Source organism: Rhinolophus sinicus, chromosome X (assembly GCF_036562045.2).
Source record: "Rhinolophus sinicus isolate RSC01 chromosome X, ASM3656204v1, whole genome shotgun sequence".
Classification (NCBI taxonomy): Eukaryota; Metazoa; Chordata; class Mammalia; order Chiroptera; family Rhinolophidae; genus Rhinolophus; species Rhinolophus sinicus.
This window is the reverse complement of record NC_133768.1, coordinates 97042967-97065100: the sequence shown is the minus strand read 5'-3', so window position 1 is coordinate 97065100 and position 22134 is coordinate 97042967. Positions and strand designations below refer to the sequence as shown.

Sequence of the window (22134 nt, the reverse complement as noted above, 5' to 3'; positions counted from 1 at the left end):
GGAGTATATGTGTTACAGGCATAAAAATGCACTGTTTTCCAGTAAATCCAATGTCTATGGCTTAAAACTCTAGTATATAGTTAATAAATTATGTAGAAGGAAGTGAAATCATTTATTTTATTTTTTGTCATCTAAGCAATTTAACCAGCACAACTGAACTTTTTAAAGACCCACTCGGATAGACAGGAAGCTGGTCCACAACAATATTTTTGTTTCAGACAACTATTTACTTTGAACCCCACTTTCAAACAATGTTAGTTATTTGTATGGGAAAATCATAAACTCTTTTTTAAGAGCAAGCAAAAATTATTTATGCAGCATATATAATTTTAGTTGTCAATGAAATCTTAGATTTCTAGATTTTATAGCAAACTAGGTAGTGCCAACATTGAAAATCAGTAAAAATTTCAAATTTTCTACAAAATTGAAGTGTTAATATCGTACCAAGTTCAAAGATTCTTCCATAGATCGACTTATCTTCATTGTAGTTTGTACCTCCCTACAAAAGAAAATACATCAGTATCGCAGTTTGCCTATCTAAAAGAAAAGATGTGACTGAATATACAAATGATCAGAATGGTAATTCAAAGTACACTACTCACCATTCATGCATTGCTTCTCTTTTTATTAAATCCATGCATTCTTCCTGAAAGGCAAGAACATGAGAATAAACTGAATAAAGTTCCTACAGTTTTACAAAGTGATTTCATTTGGCTGTACCTTTGTTATTATTCACTGGGCTATAGAAGAGCTGGAGTACAATGGAACCTCTAAACAAGTGTCTTGTTCTCTCCTTTTCATTGTTGCACCTACCACACTGAAGATCTATTACTTATGCATTGCAATGCATCAGATATGCAAGAACTAATTGGAGAAAAACTTTGTACCTTTCTTCATTCAAAAGAGAAAACATCAAATGTTAAATATTATACTATTTTCCCTTTTTTTTCTGTTCATGCTAATTATTACTTTTTGATTTACTTTTATTTTTCAATTACAGTTGACATTCAATATTATTTTATATTAGTTTCAGATATACAACATAATGGTTAGACATTTATGTAATTTACAGAGTGATCCCCTGATAAGTTTAGTACCCATCTGGCACCACACATAGTTATTACCATATTATTGACTATACTCCCTATGCTGTACTTTACATCCCAGAGACTATTTTCTAACTACCGATTTGTACTTCTTAATCCCTTCCCCAACCCCCCTCCCACCTGGCAACAACCATCAGTTAGTTCTTTGTATCTATCAGTCTGTTTTGTTTGTTCATTTATTTTGTTCTTTAGATTCCACATAAAATATTATACTATGTTTCCTATCATTAATACTATGATATTAATATTACTTAGAGTCCAAAACAAACTAAATGTTTATCAGTATGGGTTTACTTAAGTAAATGATGATACAAATATGATTTAAATCTAGTCATTGACATTGAAAAAATATTCATTACATATTAAGTAAGAAAAAAATAGATGCTATTTATGTAAAATTATAAACAAAAGGTGTTCAGAAGGATGTTCACCAAAATGTCAACAATACTTATCAATGAATAGTGAGGTTTGGGGTAATTTGTTCTTCCTTACTTTATGCTTTTACCATTTTGTCTGACCTTTTTATAATACGCAAATGTCATTTTCCACATAGTTTTAAAAAAATAACCCACATATGGAAAGACATCCTGTATTTGTGGATTGGAAGACTTAATATTGTTAAGCTAGCAATACTACTCAAAGTGATTTACAGATGCAATGCAACAACCCGTTATCAAAATCCCAATGGCAGGGACCAGCCCAGTGTCTCAGGTGGTTGGAGCGCCGTGCTGCTAATGCCAAGGTTGCCAGTTCGATTCCCACATGGGCCAGTGGGCTGTGCCCTCTACAGCTAAGATTGTGAACAACGGCTCTCCCTGGAGCTGGACTGCCTTGAGTAGCTTGGAGGTTGCCATGAGCTGCTGTGTGATGCCCTGGGCTGCCCTGGGCTACCATAAGCTCCCAGGAGTGGCCGGTGGCCAATGTGAGTGGCCGGCATCCAGAGTGGGGGAGGGGGAGGTAGAAGAAGGGGAAAAAATATCCCAGTGGCATTCTTTTGAAGAAGGAATCCCATCCTAAAGTTCACACATTATCTCAAAGAGCCCCAAGTAGTCAAAACAATTGTGAAAAAAAAAGAATAAACTTGGAAGGCTCACACTTCCTGTTTTCAAAACGTACTACAAAGCTACAGTAACCAAAATAGTGTGGTACTGGCATAAGAACAGACATTTTGGATCAATGGAATAGAGAGTCCAGAAATACACTCTTGCATATATGGTCTATTAATTTTTGACAGGGTGTCAAACCATTCAATGGGGAAAGGGTGGTCTTTTAAAAAATGGTGCATGGAAAACTGAACATCCACACACAAAAGAATGAAGTTGAACCCTTTCGTTACACCACATACAAAAATTAACTCAAAATAGATGAAAGACCTAAAGATCTAAAACTATAAAAGTCTTAGAAGAAAACAGGGCAAAAACTTCATGACACTGGATGTGGCAATGATTTCTTAGATATGATACCAAAGCAGAGATAAGAAAAGAAAACAATAGATAGTTGAATTTCATAAACATTTAAAACTTTTGTGCATTAAAAGACGCTATCAAGAGAGTGAAAAGACAATCACAGAATTGGAGATGCTTACAAATCATATATCTGATAAGGAATTGCTAGCAAGAATATATAAAGAACTCCTACAACTGAACAACAACAACACAAACAACTCAATTAAAATATGAGCAAAGGGCTTGAATAGATGTTTCTCCAAAGAAGATATACAAATGGTCAATCTGCACATGAAAAGATGCTCAACATCATTTGTCATTAGGGACATGCAAATCAAAATCACAATGAGGTACCACTTCACACTCATTTGGATAACTACTGTTTTAAAAATATGGAAAATAACAAGTGCTGGTGAGAATGTGGTGAAATTGGAACCTTCATATATTAATGGTGGGAATGCAAAATGGTACAGACATTGTGGGCAACAATTTGGCAGTTCCTCAAAAGGTTAAACATTAAAATACTATATGATCCAGAAATCCCACTCCTAGATATATACCCCAAAAAACTGAAAGCAGGGATTCAAACAGATACTTGTACACCAATGTTCACACCAGCAGGACTCACAATAGCCAGAAAATGGAAATAATCCAAGTGTTCATCACCAAATGAACAGATAAAAATGTAGTATATACATACAATAGAATATTATTCAGCTACAAAAAGAATGAAGCTCTAACATATGCTACAACATGGATGAATCTTGAAAACATTATGCTAACTGAAATAAGCCAAACACAAAAGAAAAAATATGATTCCACTTATATGAGGTACCTAGAATAGTCAAAGTCATATAGACAGAAAGTAGAATAGAGGTTATAGGAGATGGGGGGTAAAATGGGGAGTTCTTGCTAAATGGGTATAGAGTTTCTGTTTGGCGTGATGAAAAAGTTCTGGAACTGGAAAGTGATGATGGTTAACATCGTGAATGTACTTAATGCCACTAAATTGTATTCTCAAAATGGTTAATAAGAACCCACAGTCCAAATTCATCCTAGTGTTCCTAAAAACATATTTCACACATAATAAAGTATGTAAAATAGTGCTGGGAAAATATGGTGCTAAGTATTATGAGGAACATGAAATAAGCAGATGAGCGTCCCCTAAAGAGACCTAGAATCATATTTGATAGGCAAGCTTTATGTACATTAAGTCGGTGCTTTCCAAAGTAAGCATAATCATAGGCCAGGCGTACAAGATGATCCACTGAGAAGCAAAAAGAAAAAAATAACACAGAAATTCAACTTTTACATTTTCAAAAATCTAAAACAGTAAGAAGTGAAGGCTTGCTGATATTAGATATACAGATTGACAAAGGTGCCCTCACTCAGCCCACAGAGTCCAAAGATATTGTGAGAGAAGAGCACTTTTTAAATTTTTGTTTTTCAACTAACACACTTTAATGCACACCTCTTTTTTCTGAAATTCTTTTTTTTTTAAATTAAAGTTTATTGGGGTGACAATTGTTAGTAACGTTACATAGGTTTCAGGTGTACAATTCTGTGATGCATCATCTATATATCACATTGTGTATTCACCACCTAGAGTCAGTTCTCTTTCCATCACCACATATTTGATCCCTTTTACCCTCATCTACCATTCCCCACCCCCCTCACCCTCTGGTAACCATTAAACTATTGTCTGTGTCTATGAGTTTTTGTTTCTTCATTTGTTTGTCTTGTTCTTTTATTGTTTTCAGTTTTACATACCGCATATCAGTGAAATTATATGGTTCTCGACTTTTTCTGACTTATTTCACTTAGCATAATAATCTCAAGATCCATCCATGTTGTCGCAAATGATACTAAAGTAGTAACTTGGATTTCGAACGTCTCCATTGACAAACATTTCGGTTTAGAAACGCTGTAAACCCAGAGGTAAATAATTCAGTTTTCGAACACGCTTAAGTTTTCGAACACATCTCGAAAGTTTAACATGTCATGCACCTTCCACCGAGTGCAGATCCTGAGGCCTAGCTGTCGGCTGTTTTCAAACGTTTCAGAATCCAAATGGTCTTCCGGAATGGATTACAGTCGAAAACCGAGGTACCACTGTATTTCATTTTTTTCTTATGAAAAAATAGTATGCCATTGTGTATATATACTACATCTTCTTTATCCATTCATCTCTCGAAGGATACTTTGGTTGCTTCCATGTCGGGACCACTGTAAACAAAGCTGCAATGAACATCGGAGCACATATATCTTTACAGATAAATGTTTTCACATGTTTTGGGTAGATACCCAGGAGAGGGACTGCTGAGTCATATGGTAATTCTATTCGTAATTTTTTGAGGAACCTCCACACTGCCTTCCATAACAGCTGCACCAGTCTGCATTCCCACCAACTGTGTATGAGGGTTCCTTTTTTTCCACAGCCTCTCCAGCACTTGTTACTATTTGTCTTGTTGATGATAGCCATTCTAACTGGTGTGAGGTGATATCTCATTGTGGTTTTTATTTGCATTTCTCTGATGATGAGTGATGTCGAGCATTTTTTCATATGGCTACTGGCCATTTGTACGTCCTCATTGGAGAAATGTCTATTCAGGTCCTCTGCCCATTTTTCAATTGGGTTGTTTGTTTGTTTTTGTTCTTGAGTTGTATGAGTTCCTTGTATATTTTTTATATTAGCCCCTTATTGGAGGCGTTGTTTGCAAAAACCTTCTCCCATTTGGTTGGTCGCGTCTTTATTTTGTCGATGGTTTCTTTTGCTGTGCAGAAGATTTTTAGTTTGACATATTCCCTTTCATTTATTTCAGCTTTTACTTCCCTTGCCTTTGAAGTCAAATTCATAAAATGCTATTTGAACCCAAGGTCCGTAAGTTTAGTACCTATGTTTTCTTCTATGTGTTTTATTGTTTCAGGTCTTATGTTTAGGTCTTTGATCCATTTTGAGTTAATTTTGGTACACAGTGACAGATAGCAGCCTAGTTTCATTCTTTTGAATGTGGCTTTCTAATTCTCCCAGCACCATTTATTGAAGAGGCTGTCTTTTCTCCATTGTATGTTTTTAGCTTCTTGGGTGAAAATTATCTGTCCACATTTATGTGGGTTTATTTCTGGGTTCTCAATTCTATTCCATTGGTCTATGTATCTGTTTTTTCAGCCAATACCATGCTGTTTTCATTACAGTTGCCCTGTAGTACAAGCTCAAATCAGGGAGTGTGATACCTCAAGCATTGTTCTTTTTTCTTAGGATTGCTTTGGCTATTCGGGGTCTTTTGTGGTTCAATACAAATCTGGTGATTTTTTTGTTGTATTTCTTTAAAAAATGCCATTGGAATGTTGATGGGGATTGCATTAAATCTGTATATTGCTTTGGGTAATATGGCCATTTTAACTATGTTGATTCCTCCAATCCATGAGCACGAAATGTCTTTCCATTTCTTTGTGTCTTCTTCAATTTCTTTTAAAAAATGTCTTATAGTTTTCAGCATATAGGTCTTTCACATCCTTGGTTAAGTTTATTCCTAGGTATTTTATTCTTTTTGCTGCAATTGCAAAAGGAATTGTGGTTTTTTTAAAATTTCTTTTTCTGAGATATCATTGTTAATATATAGGAATGCAATGGATTTTTGTACATTGATTTTGTAGCCGGCCACATTACTCTATTTGTTGATTGTTTCTAATAGCTTTTTGGTGGAGTCTTCAGGGTTTTTTATACATAGCATCATGTCATCTGCGAAGAGTGACAATTTAACTTCTTCATTCCCAATTTGGATGCCTTTTATTTCTTTGTCCTGCTTGATTGCTCTGGAAAGGACTTCCTACACTATGTTGAAAAGCAGAGGTGATGGGGACAGCCCTGTCGTGTTCCTGAACGTGGAGTAAACGGATTCTGTTTTTCACCATTAATTATGACATTAGCTGAGGGTTTTTCATATATGGCCTTTATTATGTTAAGTTATTTTTCTTCTATACCTACTTTATTAAGTGTTTTAATCATAAATGGATGTTGTATCTTGTGAAACACTTTTTCTGCATCAGTTGATATAATCACATGATTTTTGTCCTTTATTTTTTTATGTCATGTATCACATTGATGGTTTTGTGTATGTTGCACCATCCTTGTGCTCCTGGGATGAACCCCACTGGATCGTGATGAATAATCTTTTTTAATATACTGTTGCATTCGATTTGCTAGAATTTTGTTTAGGATTTTTGAATCTGTATTCATCTGAGATATTGGTCTGTAGTTTTCTTTTTTTGTGCTGTCCTTACCAGATTTTGGTATCAGAGTAATGTTGGCCTCATAAAATGAGTTAGGGAGTACTGTCTCTTCTTCAGTTTTTTGGAAGAGTTTGAGCAGGATTGGTATTAGATCCTCTTTGAAGGTTTGGTAGAATTCACTAGTGAAGCCATCTGGTCCTGGACTTTTGCTTTTGGGAAGGTTTCAGATTCAATTTCGTTACTGGTGATCGGTCTATTTAGATTTTCCAATTCTTCATGATTCAGCCTAGGAAGGCTATATGTTTCTAAGAACTTGTCCATTTCTTTCCGGTTATTGAATTTGGTGGCATATAGTCCTTCATAGTATTCTTGGATGATCCTTTGTATTTCTGTGGCATCCGTGATAACTTCCCCTTTTACATTTCTGATTTTGTTTATTAGTGTCTTTTGTCTTTTGATCTTAGTGAGTCTAGCCAAGAGGTTGTCAATTTTGTTAATCTCTTCAAAGAACCAGCTCTTTGTGACATTGATTTTTGTATTGTCTTTTTGTTCTCTACTTCATTTAGTTCTGCTCAGATTTTAATTATATTCTTTCTTCTGCTGACCTTGGGTTTCATTTCTTCTTCTTTTTCTAGTTCTTTAAGGTGTAACGTGAGGTTATTTATTTGGGAGTTTTCTTGTTTCTTGAGATAGGCCTGTAATGATATAAATTTCCCTCTTAAAACTGCTTTCCAGAGAACCATGTGATTTCACTGATATGTGGTATATAAACCAAAAACAACAAAAGAACAAGAGAAGCAAATGAGAAACAGAAACTCATAGACACAGACAATAGTTTAGTGGTTACCAGAGGGTAAGAGGGGTGGGGGGTGGGAGATGAGGGTAAGGGGGATCAAATATATGATGATGGAAGGAGAACTGACTCTGGGTGGTGAACACACAATGGTATTTATAGATGATGTAATACAGAATTGTACACCTGAAATCTATGTAATTTTACTAATAATTGTCACCCCAATAAATTTAAATTGAAAAAACAAACAACTGCTTTCGCTGCATCCCAAAAATTTTGGTAGGATGTATTTTCATACTCATTTTTTTCTATGTATCTTTTGATGTCTCTTCTTATTTCTTCTTTGACCCGGTCGTTCTTTAAAAGTATGTTGTTTAATCTCCACATATTTGTGGTTTTTCCTGCTTTCTTTTTGTAATTGATATCCAATTTCAAAGCCTTGTGATCAGAGAATATGCTTGGTATGATTTCAATCTTCTTAAATTTGCTGAGGCTAGTTTTATGTCCCAATATATGGTTTATTCTTGAGAATGTTCCATGTACACTAGAAAAAAATGTATAGTCTGATGTTTTAGAATGAAGTGCTCTATAAAAGTCAATTATGTCCATTTCATCTAATGTGTCATTTAGGGCTGTTATTTCTTTATTTATTTTCTGTTTGGAACATCTATCCATAGCTGTCAATGATGGATTTAGGTCCCCTACTATAATTGTATTTTAGTCAATTTCTCCCTTTAGTTCTGTTAGTAGTTGCTTAGTACATTTCAGTGCTCCCTGGTTTGGGGCTTATATATTGGCGACTATTATATCTTCTTGTTGTATAGACCACTATATCATTATGAAATGTCAATCTTTGTCTCGTTACCTTTCTTATCCTGAAGTCTGTTGCACCTGACATCAGCATAAGTACACCTGCTTTTCTTTGGATACCGTTTGCTTGGTGTGTCAATTTTGATGCTTTTACTTTGAGTCTATGTTTGTCCCTGTAGCTGAGATGTGTCTCTTGAAGGTAGCATATGGTTGGGTTTAGTTTTTGGATCCAATCTGCTACTCTGTGCCTTTTTATTGGTGAGTTCAGTCCATTTACATTTAGGGTGATTATTGATATTTGAGGATTTCCAATCATTCTATCTCTGGTTTTCTGGTAGGATGGTGTCTCCATTGTTTCTTTGTAGTTTTGTTGCTGTCTATTATTTCAGTGTGGTGGTATTCTATGATTTTTCCCTCTGCTTCTTCTTTTTTTATGTTACATATTTCAATTCTGGATTTTTTTTTTGAGTGGTTACCATTAAATTTATGTAAAATAAAGTTTCATATTTAGAGTATTCAATTTTCTTCAGCATGCTTCCTTTCTCTATTCCCTTGTGCTGGTTGAGACCTTTACTCTCTCCCCTTTTATGTTGTTGTTGTCACAAATTATCCCTATTTATGCTGTGAGTTGATTCTGCGCTGCAGTACCATGTTCTCTTTCTCCTCTCTCTTTTTTTGAAGTGTTTTTTTCTTGTTTACCTTGTATATGTTTAAGTGTATAGTGTCCTATTTGATATGTGAGTTGCCATGTTGTGCTTCTGTCTGTCCGTTCATAATACTGCTCATGGTTTTGTATTCCTTTGCTTTTTTGTTTCAGGTCGAATAGCCTTCTTCAGTATTTCTTGTAGTGCAGGACGTGTGTTAGAAGATTCCCTCAGCTTCTGTATATCTGGAAAGGTCTTTATTCCTCCTTCATATCTAAAGGATATCTTTGCTGGATATATTATTATTTTTTATTAGTTTCAGGTGCACAAGACAAAGTAATACTTAGACATTACTTAGACGTTTATCATTTATATCCCTCACACTGTGTGAACCCCCCTCCCCCCATCCATTATCCCTCTGACATCGCACAGAGCCATTACTGGATATATTATTCTTGGCTCATAATTTCTCTCTTTCAATAGTTTGAATATTTGAGTCCACTCCCTCCTGGCTTGTAGAGTTTCTGTGGAAAAAAATATCATGATAATCTAATGGGCTTTCCGTTGTAGGTTACCGTCTTCTTTTCCCTGGCTGCCTTGAGGACTCTTTCTTTGTCGTTAATTTTTGACAGCTTCAATACAATGTGCGTTGGAGAAGGCCTGTTGGGATTGAGGTGATTAGGTGTTCTATTTGCTTCTTGGATTTGAGGATCCAGTTCTTTCCACAAATTTGGGAAGTTCTCATCGACTATTTGTTTGAATATACTCTCTGTTCCCTTCTCCCTTTCTTCTTCTTCTGGTATGCCCATTATTCTTATATTGCTCTTTCCGATGGAGTCAGAAAGTTCTTGTAGAGTTTCTTTCATTTCTTTTAAGTCTCAAGTCTCTCTTTTCTTCCATTGGCATCATTTCCAGATTTCTATCTTTGATGTGATTGACTCTTTATTCCATCTGGTCAACTCTACTACCTAAGCTGGCTAGTTCATTCTTCATTTCTTTTATTGAGTTCTTACTCTCAAGAAATTCTATTTGGTTCTTTTTAAAAATTTCAGTCTCTTTGGTAAAATGTTCATTTTGTTCTATGATTGTGTTTCTGAGTTCATTAAACTGCCTGTCTGTGTTTTCTTGCATCTCGTTGAGTTTTTTCAGAACTGCAATATTGAATCCTCTGTCATTTAAGTGACATATTTCCATGTCTTTAAGTTCCTTTTCTGGAGACTTTTCACTTTCTTTCTGAGCTGTCTCGTTACCTTGGTTATTCATGGCAATTAATGAATTATTATTTCTCTTCCTAGGCATCTACAGGAGTGGGCTCTGGAACAGGATGATAAGAAAAGGTCTTTCTTTTGCTTTCCACTGGATGTTGGTGGAATGTTTTAGTTTCTCTCCAACTGCAGCCTTTTATTCTCTCTCACTCTGTAGTGTTATATTTTCTATGCACTATTTTGGTTTCTCACACAATGGGGGTGTTCCCTGGCAGGTGGGCTTCCTCTCTGTGAGCAGGTTGCCTGGGTCAGGGCACTGCCTCCGTGGGGGGATGTGGAGAGCTTCTGAATTTCCACAGCTGTTCCTGCATCAGTTTCAGAGCCTATGTGTTTCAGTGGCTTTGTTTACTCCTGCAGAGATCTGCACAGATAGGTGGGCGCAGGGGTGGGCTGGGTTGTGAGACGTGGCCCAGAACAATGGTGGCAACCACCACCAGAGCCAGTCCTGCACGAAAGGTCCCCTCTCCTTTGCCCGTGTCCGTGGGCCACAGTTCTCAGAACTGTCAAAATTCTTTTTTTTTTTTTTTTTTAGCTTACACTGCTACCGTTCCGCTTCTAGAACTCTACAGGTGGGGATGGGGTGAGCTCTGTGGATAGGGAAGGGTTGGCTAGACTCTGTGCCTATGTCTTCCATTCTCTGCTGGGCAGTGAGGCCTTTAACCACCGTTTTCACCATTCTTCCCTCAGTTTTTGCTTCGATGTCTCTGCCGTGATCGTTGGGTTCAGCTGTGTTATATGCTGATCCCTTTGGTGGGACTGTGTGGCACAATGGAGCACTAGCATTCCGAATTCTTCTCTCTCCCACAACTACAGTAGCTCCAGAATGGAGTTCGGAGCTCCAGTCTGAATCCTGTGGCCCGTGGGGCCCGTATCTCCAAATTTCCCCCTTCACTTCCCTCGTCCCCCACTTGCTCAATTTGCCCACCTTTAGATGATTTCAATTGCGCATCTCTTAGTCTTGCTTGTCTGCTGTGCAGAGAGTCCTTCATGGAGTTATAGCTGTTCAATTTGTTGTAAATTCCAGGGGAGATTTCAAGAGGCTCACCTGTGCCATTTCTATGACGTAAGGCATTTTAAAAAAAATAATTGAAATCAGATAGATGGTGGCTCAGACTAGAGTTGTGGCAGTTGAGGTGATGTGAATTGGTTGGGTTTTGGAGATGTATGTTTTTTTATCAGTTTCAGGTGTACGAAACAATGTAATAGACATTTACACCCCTCACAAAGTGATATCTCCCCAATATACTACCCATCTGACATTGTATATAGCTGTTACAATTCTATTGACTATGTTCCCTATGCTGTACTTTACATCCCCTGAATATATATATATATATATATATATATATATATATATATATATGATTATATAATAGTTGATATTCAATATTCTACTTCAGCTTCAGGTGTATAGTGCAGTGGTCAGACATCTACACAGTCTATGAAGTGATCCCCCGGATAACTCCCATGCCCATCTGATACCCTACATTTTCTTTAAATTATTGATTATATTTACCAATCTGTGTTTCACATCCCCATGGCTATATTGTAAGTACTGATTTGTTTTTTTTTCCTTTAGCTAATTACAACTAATTGCAGTTCACCTGAGCCAAGTTAGGTGGCCATATGCATATGTTATGTAGCTTTAACTAAACCAAGTTCCACAAAATTAACAAGTGCCTTAAGAAGATTCCTACAAGGAAACCTAGGACAGAAGATTAGTAATAGAACTCTAAGCAAATAACAGGGAGATGGCAAAGGTGAAACTTGTGTTACTCCTAGCATACCTCATCATCTGCTACATTATTATGAAAACACAATGCTGAGCTCATCTGCTCTGTCAAGGAGCTGGCTAAAACAATTTTAAATCATAAAGATTATTGGAAATAGGAACTCACATTCACTCTCAATAATGACCTATAGTTAATAAAATTTAAAATTTTCTAAAACCATTCATTTTCAGGTTATCCTTTTTATATTTCTATTTTGCATATATTGTATGATTCACATTATATACTAGCATAGTAGTATATAGTCATAATTTAAATACAGTGTACATATATTGGAAACATTTGCTCAAACATTTTTTACTGATGCAGTATGTGATCAAAAGAGTTTAAATATCATTGTCTATAATACAGACAATAAGTGTTATTGGCAGTCTGTAATGGAAGAGTGGTGTGAGTTGTGTGGATTAAAATTTGAGTTAGGCCTTGAAAGATTTTTAAAATATGGACAAGCAGAGGGTGAAGGTCAGGGTATTCCAAGCAGAAGGAACCATATGAACAAAAGTTTAGAGGAGAGAAAAATACAGCTTGATTGAAACAGAGTTTGTGCTACGAAGTAATGAAAAACAAAACTGGAGAGGTGAAACAGGGCCAGATTTTATAACCTTAAATAACTGAAGAGTTTAAACTTAAAAGAGTTTGTGCAGAATAGCATAGCTGTTAGAACCACAGGCTTTGGAGCCAAACAGAACTGAATCAAATCCCAGTTCTGTAACTTATTACCTGTGCAACCTTGGGTAAGTGACCTAACCTGAGCCTCAGTTTCTTCATCCATATGAAGATTATGGTAATAATGAGGATAATGAGATGGTTATAGAGTTCTTATCATAGTGCCTGCAACCTATGTTAGAAAATACTCAATGTAACCTAGCCATTCTTATTCTTATTCAATAGGTAGTGGGAAGTCATTGTAACTTTTTGCACAGGAGAGAAAAAGGTGAAACTGATGTTTTAGAAAAGTTATCTTGGTGTTGGTTATGGAAGTCAGATTAAACTGGCAGAGATGGGACAATCTTATTAGAGTAATCTGGACCCAAGAGACAGAAGGAAGTAGCAGTGGGAACAGACAGGATGTTGTCAAGGAAGTATTAATAGGATTAGATGCCTAATTAGATACAGTAGAAAAATAAGGAAGAATTAAAGATGAACCTAGAGCTTGGAGCCTTAAAGCTGTGTGACTGTGACTGTTTTGATGCCATTATGGAAAATGAAGGAAATTGGGAAGGGTAGTTTAAGAAATTAATCAGTCTTTAAAAGAAATTTTAATTACATTTATTGGGGTAACATTGGTTAATAACATTATATAAGTTTCAGGCATACAATTCTATAATACATCATCTGTATATTGCACTGTGTGCTTACCACCCAGAGTCTAGTTTCCTTCTATCACCATAATTTGACCCTGTTTACCCTCTTCATCCTTAGCCCCTTTCCCCTCTCGTAACCAGCATACTATTTTCTGTGTCTATGAGTTTGTTTTGTTTGTTGTTGCTTTCAGTTTTATATCCCACATGTGAGGGAAATCATATGGTTCTCGACTTTCTCCATCTGACTTATTTCACTTAGCATGATATTCTCAAGAACCATCCACGTTGTTGCAAATAACAATATTTCATCATTTTTGTGGCTAAGTAGTAGTCCATTGTGTATATATACCACATCTTTTTTATCCTATCATCCAGTGAAGGACACTTAGGTTGTTTCCATGTCTCGGCTATTGTAACTAATGCTGCAATGAACATAGGGGTACGTATATCTTTATGAATATGCATTTTCAAATTTTTTGGGTAGATACCCAGAAGATGGATTGCTGGGTCATAAGCTCGCTCTATTCTTAATTTTTTGAGGAACCTCCAGTCAGTCTTTTAAAACAAGGGAATAACAGTATGTCTTTTCAGCAAAATATAATTGTTAGTATAGTTCTTCCATGAATATTTATGTAGATGTTTTCCTCTAGTGAGAAGCTCAAAGTATTTTGTAATTCACTCAATCAACAAGTAAAGAACAAGTTTTCTCAGAACTAGGGCAGAATTTTGCTTATTATTCGTCCCATTGAAAGTTGGAAGATTAGCCATCATCAGTTATTTTGAGGGTCATTAGTAAAAGTGGGTTGACTCTTTTACCATTTATATCTTGCCTATTTCCAAAATGAATATGAGATGGCTTATAATGAAAAAAGATTTTAAAAATAAGGATAAAAGGTCAAGAGCCATGAAAATGTCAAGGGCAAAGAGTACTGTATGCCAGAAACCTAGGTTAAAGAGAGTTGCTTGAGCACTTATCTTAGCTTTCTACTTTTTAGCATCCAAGATAAAAACAGTAAGTTACTCATTTTTGCTCTCTGAAAGAGAGTATGCCTGAAAGATATTAGTTGCCTAGTGTCGGTCCAGTGCTCAATAAATATTTGTTGAAAGAATCAAATAATTTATAAACTAAGATCAAATTAAGTTTATTTTTTTAAATTAAATTTGTTGGGGGTAACAATGGTTATTAAAATTACATAGGTTTCAAGTAATACATCATCTATATATTACATTGTATGCTCACCACCCAGAGTCAATCCTCCTTCCACCACCATATATTTCTTTTAAAACAAGGTAGGCTATTCCCTTAAAGAATGTCTCTTCATAAAAGAGACTAGGTACTTAGCAGGTTCCAAAGAAAATTCAAAAACATATCACAGAAATCTAATGTCATTGTTTTACTAGAGTAGAAAATGCTAGCAAAGTCATAAGACAGACTAAATGTGAAACCTGGCCAGCAGATGAAAAAGCTCACTTTATGTAACAGATGATCTTTAAATTGTCCCTCTCAGAAACATGCCCTGTACTCCAACTGGTATAATCTGTTTTAAATGGCTTCATCGCACAAAGTTCCCTTATATTTGTGTCTAAATCCAGTTTAAATTATCCAAACCAGGTAATATAAAAAGATGGTAGTATGTGTTCTAAAGTTCACATTTGTGAAGATATAAGGGATGCTAGAAATACAGAGATACTATGCAAGTTGATAATTTTAAAAATTAATTTTACTTAAGACACTACAGAGAAAGTCACATTCTTACTGGTACCAATGATTTTATATCCTATTTAACACGTCAGAAAATAAATGTAAAGTTATAGAACAATATACTGTGAGTAAACCATCCTCTAAAATCCATCTGTTGAAGTCCTACCCCCAGAGTCTCCGAATGTGACTTTATTTGGAGATAGGGTCTTTGCAGAGGCAATCAAGTTACAATGAGGTCATTAGGGTGGGTGCTAATCTGACGAGGTCCATATAAAAAAAGAAATTTGGACACAGACATGTATACAGGGAAAACCATGTGAACGTAATCCATGTGAACATGAAGATGGCTATCTACAAGCCAAGGAGACAGGCCTGGAACAGGTCCTTCTCTCGTGGCCTCAGAAAGAACCAACCCTGCCAAACACTTGATCTCAGACTTCTGGCATCCAGAACTGTGAGAAAAAAAGTTTCTGTTGTTTAAGCCTCCTAGTTTCTGGTAATTTGTTATGGTAACCATAGCAAACTAATACACAAACTATTTCTGCCAGGCAGTTATTTATGTTTGGGGCTTTGGGAGATACGGCACTAAAAGCTGAGTGTTTTCAATCATCTTTTTTTTTTTTAAATTTAGTGGGGTGACAATTGTTAATAAAATTACATAGATTTCAGGTGTACAATTCTGTATTACATCATCTATAAATCCCATTGTGTGTTCACCACCCAGAGTCAGTTCTCCTTCCATCACCATATATCTGATCCCCCTTACCCTCACCTCCCACCCCCCACCCTCCTTACCCTCTGGTAACCACTAAACTATTGTCTGTGTCTATGTGTTTTTGTTTCTCTTTGTTTGTCTTGTTCTTTTGTTGTTTTTGCTTTATATACCACATATCAGTGAAATCACATGGTTCTCTGCTTTTTCTGTCTGACTTATTTCGCTTAGCATTGTACTCTCAAGATCCATCCATGTTGTCACAAATGTTCCTATATCATCTTTTCTTACCGCCGAATAGTATTCCATTGTGTATATATACCACAACTTCTTTATCCATTCATCTATCGAAGGATATTTTAGTTGTTTCCATGTCTTGGCCACCGTAAACAAAGCTGCAATGAACACTGGAGCTCACGTGTCTTTATCTATAAATGTTTTCAGATTTCTTTGGTAGATACCCAGGAGAGGGATTGCTGGGTCATATGGTAATTCTATTCCTAATTTTTTGAGGAACCTCCACACTGCCTTCCATAACGGCTACACCAGTCTGCATTCCCACCAACAGTGTATGAGGGTTCCTTTTTCTCCACAGCCTCTCCAACACTTGTTACTATTTGTCTTGTTGATGATAGCCATTCCGACTGGGGTGAGGTGATATCTCATTGTGGTTTTGATTTGCATTTCTCTGATGATTAGTGATGTTGAGCATTTTTTCATATGTCTATTTGCCATTTGTATGTCCTCTTTGGAGAAATGTCTCTTCAAGTCCTCTGCCCATTTTTCAATTGGGTTGTTTGTTTTTTTGTTGTTGAGTTGCATGAGTTCCTTGTATATTTTGGATATTAGCCCCTTATCGGAGGCACTGTTTGCAAAAATCTTCTCCCATTCAGTTGGTGGCCTCTTTATTTTGTCAATGGTTTCTTTTGCTGTGCAAAAGCTTTTAAGTTTCATATAGTCCCATTTGTTTATTTTAGCTTTTACTTCCATTGCCTTTGGAGTCAAATTCATAAAATGCTCTTTGAACCCAAGGTCCATAAGTTTAGTGCCTAGGTTTTCTTCTATGTAGTTTATTGTGACAGGTCTTACGCTTAAGTCTTTGATCCATTTTGAATTAATTTTGGTACATGGTGACAGACAGCAGTCCAGTTTCATCCTTTTGCACGTGACTATCCAATTCTCCTAGCACCATTTATTGAAGAGGCTGTCTTTGCTCCATTGTATGTTTTTAGCTTCTTTGTCAAAAATTATCTGTCCATATTTATGTGGTTTTATTTCTGGGTTCTCAATTTCATTCCATTGGTCTATGTGTCTGTTTTTCTGCCAATACCATGCTGTTTTGATTATTGCAGCCCTGTAGTACAAGCTGAAATCAGGGAGTGTGATACCTCCAGTATTGTTCTTTTTTCTTAAGATTGTTTTGGCTATTCGGGGTCTTTTGTGGTTCCAAACAAATCTGATGATTTTTTATTCTATTTCTTTAAAAAATGCCATTGGGATTTTGATGGGGATTGCATTAAATCTGTATATTGCTTTGGGTAATATGGCCTATTTAACTATGTTGATTCTTCCAATCCATGAGCACGGAATATCTTTCCATTTCTTTGTGTCTTCTTCAATTTCTTTCAAAAATGTCTTATAGTTTTCAGCATATAGGTCTTTCACATCCTTGGTTAAGTTTATTCCTAGGTATTTTATTATTTTTGCTGCAATTGCAAAAGGAATTGTTTTTGTATTTCTTTTCTGAGATTTCATTGTTAGTATATAGGAATGCAATGGACTTTTGTGCGTTGATTTTGTAGCCGCAACTTTACTGTATTCGTTGATTGTTTCTAATAGCTTTTTGGTGGAGTCTTTAGGGTTTTCTATATATAGCATCATGTCATCTGCAAAGAGTGATAATTTAACTTCTTCATTCCCAATTTGGATGCCTTTTATTTCTTTCTCTTGCCTGATTGCTCTGGCAAGGACTTCCAACACTATGTTGAAAAGCAGAGGTGATAGGGGACATCCCTGTCGTGTTCCTGAACGTAGAGCAAAGGGCTTCAGTTTTTCACCATTAATTATGAGATTAGCTGAGGGCTTGTCATATATGGCCTTTATTATGTTAAGGTATTTTCCTTCTATACCTATTTTATTAAGTGTTTTAATCATAAATGGATGTTGTATCTTGTCAAATGCTTTTCTGCATCAATTGATATAATCATATGATTTTTGTCCTTTATTTTGTTTATGTGATGTATCACATTGATGGATTTGATGTTGAACCATCCTTGTGCCCTGAGGATGAACCCCACTTGGTCGTGATGAATAATCTTTTTAATGCATTGTTGTATTCGATTTGCTAGAATTTTGTTTAGGATTTTTGCATCTGTATTCATCAGAGATATTGGTCTGTAGTTTTCTTTTTTTTGTTGTCCTTACCAGGTTTTGGTATCAGGGTAATGTTGGCCTCATAAAATGAGTTAGGGAGTACTGTCTCTTCTTCAATTTTTTGGAAGAGTTTGAGCAGGATTGGTATTAGATCCTCTTTGAAGGTTTGGTAGAATTCACTAGTGAAGCCATCTGGTCCCGGACTTTTGCTTTTGGGAAGGTTTTGGATGACTGATTCAATTTTGTTACTGGTGATCGGTCTGTTTAGATTTTCCAGTTCTTCATGGTTCAGCCTTGGAAGGCTATATGTTTCTAAGAACTTGTCCATTTCTTCTAGGTTGTTGAATTTGGTGGCATATAGTCCTTCATAGTATTCTTGGATGATCCTTTGTATTTCTGTGGTGTCCGTGATAACTTCCCCTTTTTCATTTCTGATTTTGTTAATTAGTGTCTTCTCTCTTTTTATCTTAGTAAGTCTAGCCAAGGGTTTGTCAATTTTGTTAATCTTTTCAAAGAACCAGCTCTTTGTCACATTAATTTTTTCTATTGTCTTTTTGTTCTCTATTTCATTTAGTTCTGCTCTAATTTTTGTTATTTCCTTTCTTCTGCTGACCTTGGGTTTTACTTGTTCTTCTTTTTCTAGTTCTTTAAGGTGTAATTTGAGGTTATTTACTTGGGATTTTTCTTCTTTCTTGAGATACGCCTGTAATTATATAAATTTCCCTCTTAAAACTGCTTTCGCTGCATCCCAAAAATTTTGGTAGGATGTATTTTCATTGTCATTTGTTTCTATGTATCTTTTGCTCTCTCCTCTAATTTCTTTTCCAGTTGTTCTTTAAAAGTATGTTGTTTAGTCTCCATGTATTTGTGTTTCTTCCTGCTGTCTTTTAGCAGTTGATATCCAATTTCAAAGCCTTGTGATTAGAGAATATGCTTGGTATGATTTCAATCTTCTTAAATTTGCTGAGACTGATTTTATGTCCCAATATATGGTCTATCCTTGAGAATGTTCCATGTACACTAGAAAAGAATGTATAGTCTGATGTTTTAGGATGAAGTGCTCTATAAATGTCAATTATGTCCATTTCATCTAATGTGTCATTTAGGGCTGCTATTTCGTTATTTATTTTCTGTTTGGATGATCTATCCATAGCTGTCAATGATGTATTTAAGTCCCCTAGTATAATTGTGTTTTGGTCAATTTCTCCCTTTAGTTCTGTTAGTAGTTACTTGGTATATTTCGGTGCTCCCTGTTTGGGGTCATAAATATTGATGACTGTTATGTCTTCTTGTTGTAGAGTCCCCCTTACCATTATGAAATGTCCATCTTTGTCTCTTGTTATCTTTTCACCCTGAAGTCTGTTTCATCTGATATCATTATGGCTACACCTGATTTTCTCAGGATAACTTTTGCTTGGAGTGTCAATTTCCACCCTTTCACTTTGAGTCTATGCTTGTCCTTGTAGCTGAGATGTTTCTCTTGGAGACAGTATATGGTTGGGTTTAGTTTTTTGATCCAATCTGCTACTCTGTGCCTTTTTATTGGTGAGTTCAGTCCATTTACATTTAGGGAGATTATTGATACGTGAGGATTTCCTATCATTCCATCTTTATTTTTCTGGCAAGGCTGTGTCTCCATTGTTTCTTTGCCTTTTTGTTGTTGTCTATTATTTCTGTGGGGTGGTATTTTGTGATGTTTCCCTCTGTTTCTTCTTTTATTACAGTATATATTTCAGTTCTGGATTGTTTTTGAGTGTTTACCCTTAAGTTACATAAAAGAAAGTTTAGGAGACTTCCGGAAAAATGGCGGACTGAGGTGAGCCTCTGTAAAGCTCCCCTGGAATTTACAAAGAATCGAACAACAAAAACTCCACGAAGGACTCCCTGCACAGCAGACAGGCAAGACGAAGAGGCCCACTACTGACTGAAATCACCTACAGGTGGGAGATTCGCGTGAATGGAGGGAGGAGGAAACGGAGAAGTGCGCGGAGACGGAGCCGCGTGGGCGCAGGACGCAGACCTAGCTCAGTGCTCCGAGCTCGCTGCTTCCCGAAACTACTGCAGCTGCGGGAGAGGGAAGAACTCGGACTGCTAGGGCTCCGCTTATGGCCCACAGGGCTGAGGGGACAGCATATAACACGGCTGAACCCAATGCTCACGGCAGAGACCTCGGAGAAAAGACTGAGGGAAAAAGGCTGAAAACGGCGGTTTAAGCCCGCACTGCCAAGCAGAGAAAGGAGCCTTAGGCACTGAGACTAGCCGCCCCCTCCCTCCCCTCCCAGAGCTCGCCCCGCCCCCACCTGCCCGGTTCTAGAAGCGATAACAGTAGCAGTGTCAGATCAAAACAACAGAAAATTTGATATATTTGAGAGCTGTGGCCCACAGACACAATTTCCCAGCCCAACTAGTTTCGGCAAAGGGTAGAGAGCTGTGGAAGCAGGACCGGCTGTGGTGGTGGTCGCTGCCATTGCTCTGGGCCACCTCTCACAGCTCACCCCGCCCCTTACCCCACCTATCTGGGCGGATCCCTGCAGGAGTAAACAGAACTGCTGAAACATACGGGCTCTGAATCAGGAGCTGGAAGAGCTTTGGAACATCAAAAGCTCTCCGCATACCCACCGGAACACTGCGCCCTGTGACCTAGACGAACTATTAACAGAGGAGAAGCCCGTCTCCCAGGGAATCCCCCCATTGTGTGAGAAGTTGGAATAGTGCAGAGAAAACATAGCACTACCGTGTGGGAGAAGAAAAATAAGTTGCAGTTGGAGAAATAATAAAACATTCTACCAACAAGTACTGGCAAACAAAAGAAAGACCGTTTTCTATCAACCTGTTGCAGAAGTCACTCCTGTAGATGTCTAGGAAGAGAAATAGTAAACCAGTAATCGCCATGAATAACCAAGGCAACAAGATAGCTCAGAAAGAAAGTGAAAAATCTCCAGAGAAGGCACTTAAAGATACAGAAATATGTGACTTAAATGACAGAGAATTCAAGATTGCAGTTCTGAAAAAACTCAACGAGATACAAGAAAACACAGATAGGCAGTTAAATGAACTCAGAAACTCAATCAAGAACAGCATGAGCATTTTACGAAGAGATTGAAATCTTAAAAAGAACCAAATAGAATTTCTGGAGATTAAGAACTCAATAGAAGAAATTAAGAATGAAATAACCAGCTTAGGTAGTAGAGTTGACCAGATGGAGGAAAGAATCAGTGACATCGAAGATAGAAACCTGGAAATGACACGGATGGAAGAAGAAAGAGACTTGAGACTTAAAAGAAATGAAAGAACTCTACAAGAACTTTCTGACTCCATCAGACAGAGCAATATAAGAATAATGGGCATACCAGAAGGAGAAGAAAGAGAGAAGGAACAGAGAATATATTCAAACAAATTGTCGATGAGAACTTCCCAAATTTGTGGACAGAACTGGACCCTCGAATCCAAGAAGCAAATAGAACACCTAGTTACCTCAATCCCAACAGGCCTTCTCCAAGGCACATTGTATTGAAGCTGTCTAAAATCAACGACAAAGAAAGAATCCTCAAGGCAGCCAGGGAAAAGAAGACGGTAACTTACAAAGGAAAGCCCATTAGATTATCATCAGATTTTTCAGCAGAAACTCTACAAGCCAGGAGGGAATGGAACCAAATATTCAAACTATTGAAAGAGAGAAATCATGAGCCAAGAATAATATATCCAGCAAAGATATCCTTTAGATATGAAGGAGGAATAAAGACCTTTCCAGACATACAGAAGCTGAGGGAATTTTCTAATACACGACCTGCACTACAAGAAATACTAAAGGAGGCTATTCGACCACCATCAACAGGGACAATTTGTGGCAACCAAAACTCAAAAAGGGGGAGAGTAAAGGCCTGAACCGGAATATGGGAATGAAGAAAGTAAGCGTGCTGAAGAAAATGGAATACTCTAAATATCAAACTTTATTTT

General features: G+C 36.8%; 1 protein-coding gene across 2 annotated transcripts in view; it reads right to left on the bottom strand.

Moving 5' to 3' along the window:
• LOC109437920 (PABIR family member 1) overlaps positions 1–22134 on the bottom strand; it is a 66142-nt gene that overhangs the window by 6067 nt on the left and 37941 nt on the right. For both annotated transcript variants that reach the window (XM_074323863.1, XM_019717444.2), the window contains exons 5-6: positions 603–646; positions 445–499 (exon numbers count right to left, since the gene is read on the bottom strand). In XM_074323863.1, coding sequence (XP_074179964.1) covers positions 445–499; positions 603–646 — 99 coding nt within the window. The remainder of the gene's footprint in view (positions 1–444; positions 500–602; positions 647–22134) is intronic.